Source organism: Cynara cardunculus (genome assembly GCF_001531365.2).
Source record: "Cynara cardunculus var. scolymus isolate 2C chromosome LG 13, CcrdV1, whole genome shotgun sequence".
NCBI lineage: Eukaryota > Viridiplantae > Streptophyta > Magnoliopsida > Asterales > Asteraceae > Cynara > Cynara cardunculus.
This window is the reverse complement of record NC_037540.1, coordinates 8281485-8295589: the sequence shown is the minus strand read 5'-3', so window position 1 is coordinate 8295589 and position 14105 is coordinate 8281485. Positions and strand designations below refer to the sequence as shown.

The window sequence follows — 14105 nt, the reverse complement described above, 5'->3', positions numbered from 1 at the left end:
GTGTGTGTGTATGTGTATGTGTGTGTATATATATATATATACACACACACACATGTAGAATCGAATATGTATAAAGATGACGTGTCAAATCCGTCGTAATAAAGTGCCGTAATAAATGATGCCCGTTTGTCCATTCTACATGTTTTCAAAATAGTTATCGTATTAAATTATAACCATGTAATAAAATTATGTATAAATAATTAGAATTTTATCCGTACAATACATCATAATACATTTAAATTTAATACGTTTTAATTTCTGTTTTTTTTTAATTTTTTTTAGGTTTTATGTAATTTTAAAAAATGAAAGAGTTTTTGGTTATTATCAGTATTATACAGTATTTTGATATGTTAATATAACTTAACATTTATCTTGTATTTGAACATTTTTTCAGTTGTCTATTAATTTTATGGAGTACAATGTGTAAGTATACACTTTGTTAATCAATTTTGAACATGTTTATCAATTTGTTATTAATGAGTTTTATCTATACTATATTATAAAATATTTAGAAAAAAAAAACTCTTAAAAATCATTTTTTATGCATGAAGTATTGTTTATTAATGTATATCACTTCAAAATTCAACATTACAAGTAGATTGTACGTAAGTATAACTTATTAAAGCTTTATGTTTGAATTCGTATAACTAACTGCAGATAAACATAATTAAATAGAGGATAAATATCTTATTTTAAATATAAAATATCTAAAATATAATTAGAATGACCATTGAGTTCTAACAAAATATTTAATTATTTTTTTTATAAAAAATTATATTATTAAACATAAAATAAGAAAAATGAATTAAAGAAATAAAAAAAAAAGAAATTAATATATATATTTTTAAAATTTTTATGATATATTTTTATATTTATATTTTAAAACAAAAGTGAAATGGCCAAAATAAATGCTTATTAATTGGTTGAAGGTCGTTCTCAGTGGCGCTTTAAAGACCTCCATGGCATCCCTTCATTTATATATACGTTTCGGTTCCAGCAGGGCAGACTAAAAAGCCACACTTTTCAAATTACCTTATTACCCTTGGCTTCTCTTATAATTACTTTTTTGCCCCCCATGGTTCCTTTCGTTTGAATTCTCGAGTCTTATCCGGTAAGAGGCATATTAATGATTGAGAGTCTTAACCGGTAAGTAAGTGATGAGATTTTTATCCGGTAAACGTTGGGTAAGAAACATTTACCAACAATTTATTATGATTTATGATGATCGAAAATATTACACGATAAGGTAAGTGAAGGTGAGGCTCTTGCCAGTAAATACTTACCTGATAAATATTGGTAAAAAGACCACTAAATTTATGAAACCAACCAAAAATAATTATATTATTATTATTATTTTTATATTTATTTTTAGAAGAAAAAAAATGGTAAATTTAACTATAACCCTAAAAAAAATTATTAACTTGGATATCCAACCCGTTATGCGAGCCGACTATTCCTAGGGTAACCATCTGCTTTGCAGATAGCCCAGAGTCAGGCCCGTTTCTGACATTTTTTATACCCTGGGCGAGATGTAAAAAAATGCCCTCGATAAGTACGATATTTTTTCAATATATTGTTTTTATCATCAGAATTAACATTGAATTCATATAAAACCATTTTTCCGAGTATTCCTGAACGCTGAATCAATCAATACTCATTTCTAATTTGTTTCATCATCAAAAACATCATATGATATACTTTTGGTACATAGAATGATATCATTTGGAATCACAAAGTCGATTCTTCTGATTTCCGAATGACACTATGTAAATCAATGTAAAAATGTTGATTTTCCATGTCATCTCATGTTAATGTTTTTTAACATCTTTTTGAACTTTTATATTATGTTTTCGAATTTGGGAAGATTAACACCATTTTAAACTTTTATATTATGTTTTCGAATTTGGGAAGATTAACATCATTTTAAACTTTTATATTATGTTTTCGAATTTGGGAAAATTAACACAATTTTAAACTTTTATACTATATTTTCGAATTTGAGAAGATTAACACCATTTTAAACTTTTATATTATGTTTTCGAATTTTGGAAGGAAAGAAAGAATGAGAAAGGAAAAGAAAATAAAAGGAAACAAGAAAAATAAAGTTTTTTATTTGTGTTTTTAATAAAGAAGAGAGAGGAATGAAAAATAATGAAATAAAAATAAATTTTTATATAATTTTTTTTTCTTTTCCTTTCCCTAAAAAAATCTCGAGAACATAATATTTTTCTTCCCCCATTACTTTCCTCTCTTTCTTACGTAAAAGAAGACCCAATAACATAGAGTTAGGGTTAAAACAAACTTTTATGGAATCATCGATTATATAAATTAAAAAAACTCATATTTGTGATAGTTTGAGATCTTATTCTTCTTTTAGAGATAGAATGGTACATAAGATTTATACACTAAATATTAGATAATAAAGAACAAATATGAAAAAACAATTATAGTTTTATTATTCTAAATATAAATATAAGTTGTACCGTCTTATATGGTTGGTAATTTTTTTTTTCCAAAAACGGGGTTTTTGTTACCTAATAACAAAAAAATCTATCATATTCTAATATAAAAATAGAATTCACGCGAGAATGAAACAATCAAAAGATCGATGGGAGATAAATTAAGGAGAATATATCAAAGTTTTCTAAACAAGTAGTTTTAGACGTCGGTTTTAGATTAAAAAACTTAGAAAAACATTAAATGATATTATATAATGAACGACAGATTAATATTTTTATGTGTTTTTTTCTTCAATATATTTAATTCATACATGTTTGGATCTTTAATAGTTAATGTAGTACAAAAATATTTTCTTGTCATATTAGATACTAATTTTTTATGTGTCTTCTATTTACTAATTTTTTTGAACTACTATTATATATATTTAAAAAAATTGGGCCCCTAATTTTTATGGGCCCCGGGCGTACGCCCGGCCCGCCCTCCCGCAGGGACGGCCCTGTCTGAAGTCACCGCATTTGAACCTCCGTGGCCACAATGGGATTTTTATTCCTCTTTGGATTTGAACTTGTAACCTCCTGGTACTTTTGACCATTGGAGCCAAGCTCAAACCAATCAGGCAACACCCCTTGTGGTTTATAGCCCTAAATCTTCCCCTATGGTTTGTTAAAATTGAGATTTTTGTTCTTGTGCTTTTGATATTACAGTTTCGGTCTCTGTAGTTTGCTATTTATTGTGGTTCTCGTTTCGAGACTAACTCTCAATCAATGGTTTATCAAACAACATTTAAGCGTAAACCATAAGAATGAAAACTGTAATTTCAAAAACACGAAGACAAAAATAATAATTTTCGATAACCCACAATGACGGAAAACGTAGTTTAATATGCTCCACCCAATTTAAAACGATTCTTAAATGCTATTCTGCTTTGACTACAAGTGTAATCGTTGATTCTTATAGATTTTTCTACAAGTGGTTATCATAGTGAAGTTTTATAAATATTCTTATAATTTATCGAATAAAAAATACAATTAAAAAAAAGATTTAATCTTTCCATCGTAGATACTTTTTCTGTTATCCGGAAAAAAAATCGTTAATAATTAATTTGTAAAAAAAGAGAATATAAATTAGTTAAAACTTCCTCCAAACACTTTAATTTAAAAGTGTGTAGACCAAGATGGGATATACTTTGACAAACATTGTTCAAATTTGAATAAAAGTTTATTATTTTTTATATCTTTATTAAATGTCAATTTGCTTTAAAAGGAACCAAGTAATCCAAATTTTTATTATATAAATAAATTCAATTTAAATTTTAATATATGAAAAGTTGATTAAATAATTTTTTTAACAAATTCAGTAAATCAAACGCCGGCATCTAGGGGTCATGGATCGATTACAGAACCTTGTTCAATAAGTGGAACGCAGTAGCTGTTCGTTGTTAGGTATTTATTTCTTGTTAAGATGCAAATATTGTAGAGTGTAGACAATGTAGAAAAAAGGTTGATATATATTTATATATATATGCATTTTAGTTTATGGGTTGGGTTCTAGTGATAAGGGACGTTACGACGAGAAACGTAAGAATAGAATATCACCCTTGAATGAATCATAATTGAATGTCAACACTAATGAGGTGCATCGGATCAATTCTCTTCTAAAGTGCAATCCATTGGTGGATATGAGATTAAAAGTGATCAAGACTTCAAATCTCTTCTTACGCTTTTCATCATAACTACGTTTCTCACACGATACTTTGCCTTAGTTTAATTTTCGTATTCAGTTGAATTGTTTTAGTGTTAGTTTTTTCAAATTCGAAATGATTTTTGTATCGTAGTGCAAAGGGAAAAACAATATCTTAAAAGTAGGCTTCTTATGCTTTCCCTCTAAACAATTTGAAAATTGAGGAAGTTATATGTACACAATACTAACATGTTTTATTAAATAATGTATTTTTAATTTAAAAACCCATATGTATTTAAATAATAAGGCAGTTCAAAATGCATTATATATATATATATAGAGAGAGAGGTTCAAACGAGAACACCTATGATTTACGAGAATGCGAGAACAACCCAATAACCACAWATTGTGATAAAAAATAAAATTAAAAGATTTTTAAAATTAAAATTGAAGAAAAAGATTCAAAAAAATTTAAAAGTAAAAGGGTAATAATGGAAATGATATCTCAAATATTTACAACACGATCATTATCTTTTAAACACGATCATTATTATCATTAGGCTTATCATTATCTAGTAAACGGTTATGAATTCAATGAGACTCATAACTTCAAATCGCAAAACAACCGACGGAAGCAAACATTAATCGACGGTGTTCGACGTAACCCTAATCGACCAATAACCCTAATCGAGAAGCCATTGCATGCAACAAGCGGACAAATTCAAAGTATCTTTCAAAATTACTCGTTTTGAATAAGTTTTTAATCGATTAGTTGTGATACTCATGTGATATCAATGTCACTCKATTTCATTATGGTTTCAATTGGTTATGTTAGACATTGTCACAACGATTTCGAATGGCTTCGATAGGTTAGGATTATATTATGTGTGATAATCATGTGATATGGGTGTGATAATCACGTGATAGGGGTGTGATAATCACCATTATACATCATTTGGGTTATCGTTTTGGTTGATAAGTTAAAATTTTGGTGTAATCATGTGATATGGGTGTGATAATCATGTGATATGGGTGTGATAATCATGTGATAGGGGTGTGATAATCACCATTATACATCACTTGGGTTATCGTTTTGGTTGATAAGTTAAAATTTTGGTCTAATTATGTAATATAGGTGTGATAATCATGTGATATGGGTGTGATAATCGTTTTAGATAGACAAAAATATGGATACAAACGATATGAAGAAAAGATGTTAAGCCATCGACTATCTGGAGATTATGATGAACGAGAAGAAGCATGAACGAGAACGAGAAGAAGCATGAACGAAGGAGAAGAAGCATGAACGAAGGAGAAGAAGAAAACTAACAAGAGTAAAACGTGGAAACGTGAAAGGATAATTATGGTTAATTAAAATAAAATAAAAATTATAAAAATTACTTAATTACATTACTGYCCTTATTAAATTATTTATATATAATAAAAGTTAATTTATTAATTAAAAAAGTTTGAGGTTATTGGATTGTTCTCACGTTCTCGTAAATCATAGGTGTTCTCGTTTGAATCTTCACCCATATATATATATATATATATATATATATATATATATATATGTTTTTTTTATTAACCAGAATATCCAACCCGCTATGCGAGCCGACTAATCCCAGGGCGGCCACCTGCTTTACAGATAGACTAGAGTCACCGCATTTGAACCTCCGTGGCCACAAGGGGATTTTTATTTCTCATTGGATTTGAACCTGGAACCTCCTAATACTTTTGACCTTTGGAGCCAAGCTCAAACCAATCAGACACCACCCTTGTGGTTCAAAATGCATAATATTTTAAGCACAGAGTGTCTATTATATACCCTAAATACCTTTCTAAAAAGTATATGCCCGGTCATATGATTTCGTGGAGTCTTTTTATCTATATAACGATGTACGTAACGCTACTACTTTTTAAGTTCAAGTAATGTTACAACATCAAAATAACATTTTGAAAACCCGACCCAAACGAGACAAGGTACGGGGGTTCAGTTTCATACTCAATTAAGTTGTTTAATTTAGTTATATCATACATGTATGTGCGCCTAGACTAATCTTAATGACCGTCTGTCTTTGTACTGAACAAAGCTGCTGCTCCACAAAATAAGGTTAAATTATATAGAAAAAACAATATAACCCACAAAAATACCTAAAAACAATGCGTCCTATGTTTATTTCTTCCAATTCTTCAGGTTCATCCTACTCCGATCAATCTTGAATCCAAGGTTACAAAGAGATCGTTCAATATTTTAGGCTTTCAAACCCGAAAAACAAGAAAAATATAGTTACAGTTAATCTGTACACAGCAGTTTCCAGCCATTGGCATCTGTTGCAAATGTAGTAGTACCAAGATACCACCTCCCTCCCCTCAACTCAAGCCTCACCTGTTCCACTGCCAACATACAACAAGGGTCAGTCAGTACAGAATCAGAGCTGCAATGCTAAATCTGGCTGCTGAGCTGAAGGTGAACCCATCCTCAGTCCAACAGAACCTGGTGCTGGTGGTGACCCATTTAGATCAGGTGGAATTGGAACTGTAAACGGTGGTCTATGGTTCGATGACGATACCTGCTGCCAAGATGCTTTTCCGCCATTACCACCCATTTCACCACCAATTGTCGCCTTCTGTCCATCCGACTCTAAACCAAACATTCCCATTTTGGAAACATTTGCACCATTCAAACCATTTCTACCATGGTTGGGTGGAAGTTTATTGGCTTTTAGTGCAGAAACTTCAATCTTTGGTTCACTCGTTTCAGCCTCGGCAATAACATTCTTTGGACCTGAAGTTGATGGGGGTTCTGGTTTGTTTAGAACATCGTCGCTGGCTAATCTGGGGGTATAACTTTGATTCCCGGATGGGAAAAATGACGTAGGTGGAGGAGAAGGTTCGGGTTCACCAACCACACCAGGAGCAAACGTCACACCAGGAGGTAAAACTTTCTCGATCTTTTTCGAAGCAATTTTCCACACAACAGGGCCCATATTAGCAGCAAATCGAGCTAGGCTTCTAGCATAACCATGCTCAGCATGAAGTCCTACCTGAAGTAAGAAAATTCCATTCTATTATTAATTTTAAATTTAAACTCTAATTAAGCCCTAGTCAAATGTTACAATTTTCATGGGATGAAGTATTTGTTTTAGCATTAGATGTTATAACTTGATGGTTAAGCTTAAAAAGCATCAAAAGGTTGCAGGTCGCTTTCCGTTCTACAAAAATTCCACTTCTTTTTTCCAAATGGCCCATGAAAGTCCAACATTTCCTTTCCAATTGAATTTTTAATCTACAATTACTAGCTTGCACAATGACATTCACTACAAATAACATGATTTAATTTGTTATATAAGAACACCTATTATGTCATCAATATTCGGTTGATGGCCAAATATTGTCTCTTAACCTTTGGCCAAACATTGAGGTTTTCATGAGAGGGAGTAACTGTAGGTACACGAACTAAAATTATGTTAAAAGTTTGGAACAACGTACCGCTACTAACTGCTTCCTTTCCCCGCCAAAGTTGGATAGCAGAGAATGATTGTGACCATAGTTTGAAGGATGAAACTGCTTGTATGTATCACGCCTGGTCTCGTCTATATTAAAATGTTTGTTGCCGTATTTCATGTCAGCCCTCTTAATTTGAGCTGCAGGTTTGAAACAACAGATTAGGAACGTAAAAGAATGATAATCACTTGGTGCTGGATAGATTGTTGTGACATATACTATCGCTTGTAGTTTCTAATCTTTATTTTGGGATGCTCCAGTTTAAATGCAACATTTATGTTTTTGGAAAGTTACAGAAGTACAATCCATTTACGAAGATACTAGTGGCATACTTTTAGTTCAGAATAATTTAAAATTTTCAAGTGAAGTCAGAACATTGATGTGCATCCATCAAACCAACATTTCGGTCAAATACAATTATGGGTATTTGATGACAACATAGATAGAGATGATCACTGAACTTTTATGGGTTTTCCAATTTAGGTACCCTAAAAAGATTATGAATCACATACTTCAATTCTCAGTCTTAACCATATCATTTACAATCTTTATGTCTATACCATCCAAATTAACACAATTTAAGTCAAAATCGAGGAAGTTTAGGCAACCAATGAGAGAAGGTTATTGACGTTGAACCAAAGTTGTTAAAGGCTCAAGGCGCACTTAGGCGTAAAGGGGTCCCGGGGCCTAGGCGCAAAGCGCAGGCATGAGGCGCGGGCCTCAGGAATCTGAGGCGCATCTAAAAAAGTGTACACATATATACACCCACAGTTGCACACAACTCAAATATGTTGCAAGTACAGGCCTCTGGTGCAACAACCAACAGTACTTTGATAGAGGCATAAGGGGGAAGGGTTTAAAGCGTGTGCCGTGAGGAAGAAGTTTTAAGGTATGGGTCTTTATAGAGAAAGAGGCTTGAAGTTATAAGAACTGGCCAACTGGGTGTTTAATATCAGGGTCTGACTTATTTAATCTATTTAATAACTCTAGGAGATAAGAAGATGAGAAAACTTATTTAATATTAGGTTTGAATAGGTATTTAATAACTCTTCTTGAGGCGTGTGTAGGCCCACAAGGCGTAGGGCCTTAGTGAGCCTCATGAATAAGCCTAGCCTCGACTTTAAAAAAAACCCAAGACCTTGAGCGTTATGAGCCTCAGAGCCTAGGCGTGCCTCAAGCGCGCTTTTAACAACTGTGTGTTGACTAAAGCATAGGGCACCAACTATTGAGCATGTAGATATGTTAGATCTCAACTCAATTTAAGGAGATGATGCATTTGATATGATTGTAAGAATCCAAGTATTTGATTGGTGAAAAGAAATTACTGAGGTATGCAAGTCAAAATCCATTATAGTGCTGAAAACTTTGCATACTTTTTCAGTATTTGGTTGATAGTAATAAGCTTTAATTATGAAAAGATCAAATATGAGATGGAGGGGGTGTATTTGAAGCTCTTTACCATTTTTATCTACAAAGAACACATGGAAAGAGGATCTAAGGTGTTAAAAGTGATAAAATACAGTTAAAAGGAACCTGGAAACTCTTCATTCCAATCTGATAAAAGTTCAGAGTGTTGTTCGCCATTGCGAGAACGATGCGATGGATGTGAACCATCAGCCTGATGCTTATACACCATGGGTCCTCTTCTTAAATTGTAAGGAGTAGACTCATTTGGGTTGTCTATAGCAGTTGCTAGAGTGGCACCTGAGGTAGATTCGGGACCAACAACGTCCAAAGGGGGTCTGCCAGGTGGCTTTTTCAGGTGCTTACTTGGAGGCCTACCTCTTTTCACTACCTTCGGTTGCAGCTCACCATCGTCACCCTCTTGCCTCAAGTTCTCAAAATCCCTTTTTGCCAACTCTTGTATAGATCTCGCCTAAAAGAACAGAAAATCAAAAGCGGAAAAGGGTTTTTATATAGAAATCATAGTTCAGAAACAAGGCAAAGCCTACCTGCCGAAAGAAAACAGTATCGGATGGGTTATACTGCATCGCATTAGAACATATCAAGTACACATCTGCCTGCATACATCAAGTGAAAACAAATTCATGAAATCAAGGTGCTGCAAATGCATGTAATAAAGAAGAAAGAACAGACAAAAGCGAACAAATAAGAAAAAATTGTCTGGAATACGAAGTTAATGAGCAGTATGTGAGCTTATTCCTTCCTTCCACAAACATATACAAGATACAGATATTACTGAAATTGATCTTTCCAAAATGGGTCCAAGTTTGAGCCACCCAACAAAACTTTAGAATGATGGATTCTTTTTTTCTTCTATTGGCACTTCCCTGCAGTTGCAACCTCCAGATAACCTAGCATCTCCTAAGTCCTAACATGCACTAAAGATCGTATCTTTAAGAATCATTTGCCGATTGCAATCCAAGTTGATGGAGGCAATTGATAAATTATTCATTACAAAGAAAACAAGATAAATAAAGAAAAAAGAGGTGGCAGTAAATTAGGCAAGCATAAAGATAGAAAGTGGCCTGCAAATTCTTTTTACAAATATGACAAAATAGTGCAAAAAGTGACAACCTTATATGCAAATGCTAAAAGCAAGATAAGATCCTCATTACTGGATACCGAGGAAAGAAATGCAGGGGTGAACAGTAACAAACTGAAACCCTTCTTTGAAACGGTATCTAAATTAATGCCGCATTTCTGTAATATTTTATCTTACTTCCTGAGTTCGATATAGAAAGAGAATAACTGGACTTGAAGTTACTAGAAATTTTAGATCTTGCAATATTGCACTTCTATATGTACAAGAAAATTTGAGCAAGAAAATGAAGAAAAATAACACAAAGAAAACCAGAAGTAAAAAAATGCGGAAACCACGTTTGGGTAAAAATGAAATGTTTAGGCATTAACGTAGATCTCCTCCATGCAATGCCGTCTGTCCGGTAAACAGCTTAAGAATGCTCAAATCGAGTAAACGTATAATGAAGCTTGCTAGAGGAATACCAACGTACTGCATGCCAGTTCAGATGTCATGTTCCAGAAGTGTCTTGACTGCATTATGCATTAATTACAAAATGCAGTGTCGCACGAATACAAGCATGAAGCAGAAGAGAAATGAGAATTTATAACGTTGAGGTTGATCAGAAGACAACGTAAATTTTCTGATAAGGGAGTCTCAATTATGGTAGCAGGACAACATGCAAAGGATGAAGTACAATCTCATAAGTTAATAAATGTTGCCTTCTCATAAGTTAATAGTACACAGGCATCCAAATGTTCAAGCATAAACAACAATGACCAACCTCCAGTTCTTCCAGATTCGAATAAAGTCCCTTGTCAAGTTTGCTCCTGACAGTGCCAAAATCCATGGGTTGGTCGATTATTTCATGGTAATCAGGGAGCTATACAAACAAAATTACCATATCAGTGGAGAACTGTAATGAACATTCTAGGTCAGTAACACAAACTTCCCAACCAATCACCTCATTGGGATCAACCGGCTCGGAGAATACCCCATGAGTGTCCTTCCTGCAGATGAATCCCATTATAGCTATCGTAAACAATGAACTGGATGATAAGAAATAAGATATCTTTTCAATGAGGCAAAAGAAAAGAAGACACACTTTTGAAGTCTGTCAAGAATGAACACCAACAACTTTTTGTCTGGCAAAGGTGTTGTGGGTCCGGCCTCCAATGGTGATGCTGCCCACATATTAAATGGAAACATCAAGAAAACGAAGACCAAAAAAATTAAATTCTGGGAATTTCCCAACACATGTTGCCTTCTATTTAAGAAAAGAACAAAAGGGTTTTTGATTAAGACCATGCAGAGTGTCCATCGCTTTCGGAACCTTTCCCCCCTACAAACATAAATTCACCACTCATCGTTAAACAAAGAAAAATTAATCAGATAACTCGATATACATCAAAGGCTCATCAGCAGCAAAACAGCCACGGTAAAAGGGTCAGTCAAAGTCACAGGTAGTATGAGGAAGCAAGATAAGAGAACAACCACCAGCCAAATGGCAAGTACAGGTGAACCAAAAGAATAACAGAGAACAATAACCATTAAATAAGAGACAAATTGGAACTTTTTACAAAACATGATGGCAGATGTTTCTTTTTGTTGTACATATAAATAATACAGAATGGACTGATTAACCAGAAACAATCAATCAACAATAAAGTAACAAAATTAACCATTTTATTTTCAGAAACAGAAAATTGAAAAATAAAAAGCCTTCAGATTTCATAAAACCCAAAAGGAGAAAATAAATAAATATAACACTTTACATACATCCACACATATATTTCAGATTTTATAGTTACCGCACTATTTACCACAAACGAGACTTGACCAAGTCAAAACAAATACAGTGACCTCCGAATTCCGATCGCAGAAGAAAAAAGAAAAAAGGACCCCCGAATCACGCGCGAAAATCCCAGAGAAAATATCAGAGATTTAAAAAAACACAACTGAAAAAAATGCATCTTTCCCTCGATTTTGCCAGATTCGAATTTTTGATACTTTCTCAAACCCCATTATTTACTGATTTCCCTCAATTTTACTAATTTGAAGTAACGGACATGATAATGTAACAATTTCAAAAAGGAACCACTAAACCCTAAATATTAAGACTTTAATTAAAAATATTACCTGATGCTGATTGGGAATACCACCAGATCCGGAGTTAATTTTGCGATTATCAACATCAGCATTCGAATCAGAACCACCAGACACCGAATTAACCGATGAAGATCGAACTAAATCCGATGACAAATGTCTTTCTTGATTCAATTGGGGCAAACGAACAACGAGCTTGACTTTCTTCTCTTTCCTCTCATCATCGTCGTCGTCTTCGTAGTACTCATCTTCATCAACAGATGCATCATCTACAGCAGCCACGGAGTTAGGGTTCCGGCGAGCGGATCTCCGTTGTGACTGTTGGTGATTTTCCAATTCTTGTTGCTCTAGTGCTCGTTTTTTGAGATCTACGAGCGATGGACGGCCTTTTTTCTTCTTCGCCGTCGTTGCCCCTCCGACCTTACCCATCTCTTTCTCTTCTCTCTCTCTCTCTCTCTGCACCCACTGTCTCTCTCTCTCTATACTTCTCTCTCCCCTCAAAGAGGCGTTAAACGAATTTTTGTTTTCTCGTTATTATTTTTTGTGAAATTTTTTATTTGTCCCCTTAACTTCATAAAGTATTACATTTTACTCCCCTATGTAACAGAACATATATGCAAACCCTAAATATTTTCTTTAACCACGATGCTCCGACTTCCGACCAACTTATCTGCATTTCGATTAATTTTATGGGATTCTAAAATTAAAACTCGGACAAACCCTCCAACGACCATACCAGGACTTGAATTGATGAACACTGAGAAACATACCTAAGATCTCACTAGTTGACTTACCTCAAATGGCTACAAACCCTAAATTACGGCTTTTAAAGCATCTCTGACATATTTTATAAAACAGAAAAAGTAAAGGTTTTTGGTGATATCGGTTGGAGAACTGAAATGCTCTTAAACCGAGTCATACATGTTTCTAGTGAAACAACACTCGTGTTTTGAACCCAATAAGTTCAAGTACAGTTTTTTATATACTTATATCCGATTAGCTTTTATTATTTCTCTTGTATAATGTAACAAGTACTATGAGGGGGTAAAGTGTCATTTATTAATATGTTAGGGTGTATAGAGTAAGGCTGCCTTCACATTTAAGGGGGGCAAATTGGAAATTCCATCTTTGTACATGAGAGGAAGTCACATGAATGATGAACTTATGTCTTTAGGTCCATGAGAATAGTATTTGTATATCTTGTTTGGTGATTGATTTGGTCCAAACTACCACAAATGAGATTTTTATGTCTCAATGCCACTTTTTTTTTCTTTTCTTATCCTTAACTATGTTGAGTGTTTCTGGAGAACAAGCGGGAAAATTTTCAGTAACGATTTATATAGGTGACTGTTAAAGTTTACTGTTTCAATGTCTTTAAAAATGGAAGAGAGTCGGTTTTTCTTTTTCCAAATTTGAAAAACTTCGAATTAAATGAAGAAGTAAAGATAACGACTAATTTATAACGGGAAACTCCACATCTACCGACAGAATTAAATGGAGAAAAAGAGACAGAATTTTTATTAATTATTGAATATTAAAAGTACACTTGCATGATGCACGGTGATGTATCTTGATTTTGAATATGAAAAATTAAATTATTTTATTTCTTTTTTTTGTGTCTGAAACAACAAAAATGAGATTTTTTTAAGTTTTTATGTTTATTTTTTCCTTCGACATTTTCTCTGCGACGAAGAAAATTTAGAGAATCTTTTAAAATAAAATGAAATGATAATATGAGATTTCAAAAGCTCTTTGAGATTTTTTATTTTTATTGTATTAAAAAAGAGTAAAATAGAAAATTTAAAAAATTTTGGAAAAAATTTAAACCTAATGTTTTAATTGTTATATTATTAAAATTAAGGATTTTTAA

At 33.1% G+C, this 14105-nt stretch overlaps 1 protein-coding gene across 3 annotated transcripts; it reads right to left on the bottom strand.

Annotated features, from left to right (window-relative positions):
- Positions 1 to 6292: 6292 nt before the first annotated feature.
- On the bottom strand, positions 6293 to 12682 carry LOC112526039. Of its 3 annotated transcripts, XM_025136414.1 has the most exons (10): positions 12269 to 12682; positions 11435 to 11471; positions 11235 to 11313; positions 11094 to 11139; positions 10914 to 11012; positions 9600 to 9668; positions 9181 to 9523; positions 7633 to 7787; positions 6714 to 7187; positions 6293 to 6537 (listed from the first exon to the last, which is right to left on the bottom strand). In XM_025136414.1, the coding sequence occupies exons 1-10, from the start codon at positions 12662 to 12664 to the stop codon at positions 6526 to 6528; spliced, it is 1710 nt and encodes a 569-aa protein (XP_024992182.1). In that variant the 5' UTR covers positions 12665 to 12682; the 3' UTR covers positions 6293 to 6525. The 3 variants fall into 3 exon arrangements, with proteins under 3 accessions (XP_024992182.1, XP_024992181.1, XP_024992184.1); XM_025136413.1 differs by having other exon boundaries at positions 6293 to 7187; XM_025136416.1 differs by lacking the exons at positions 11235 to 11313; positions 11435 to 11471 and having other exon boundaries at positions 6293 to 7187; positions 12269 to 12419.
- Positions 12683 to 14105: the final 1423 nt, after the last annotated feature.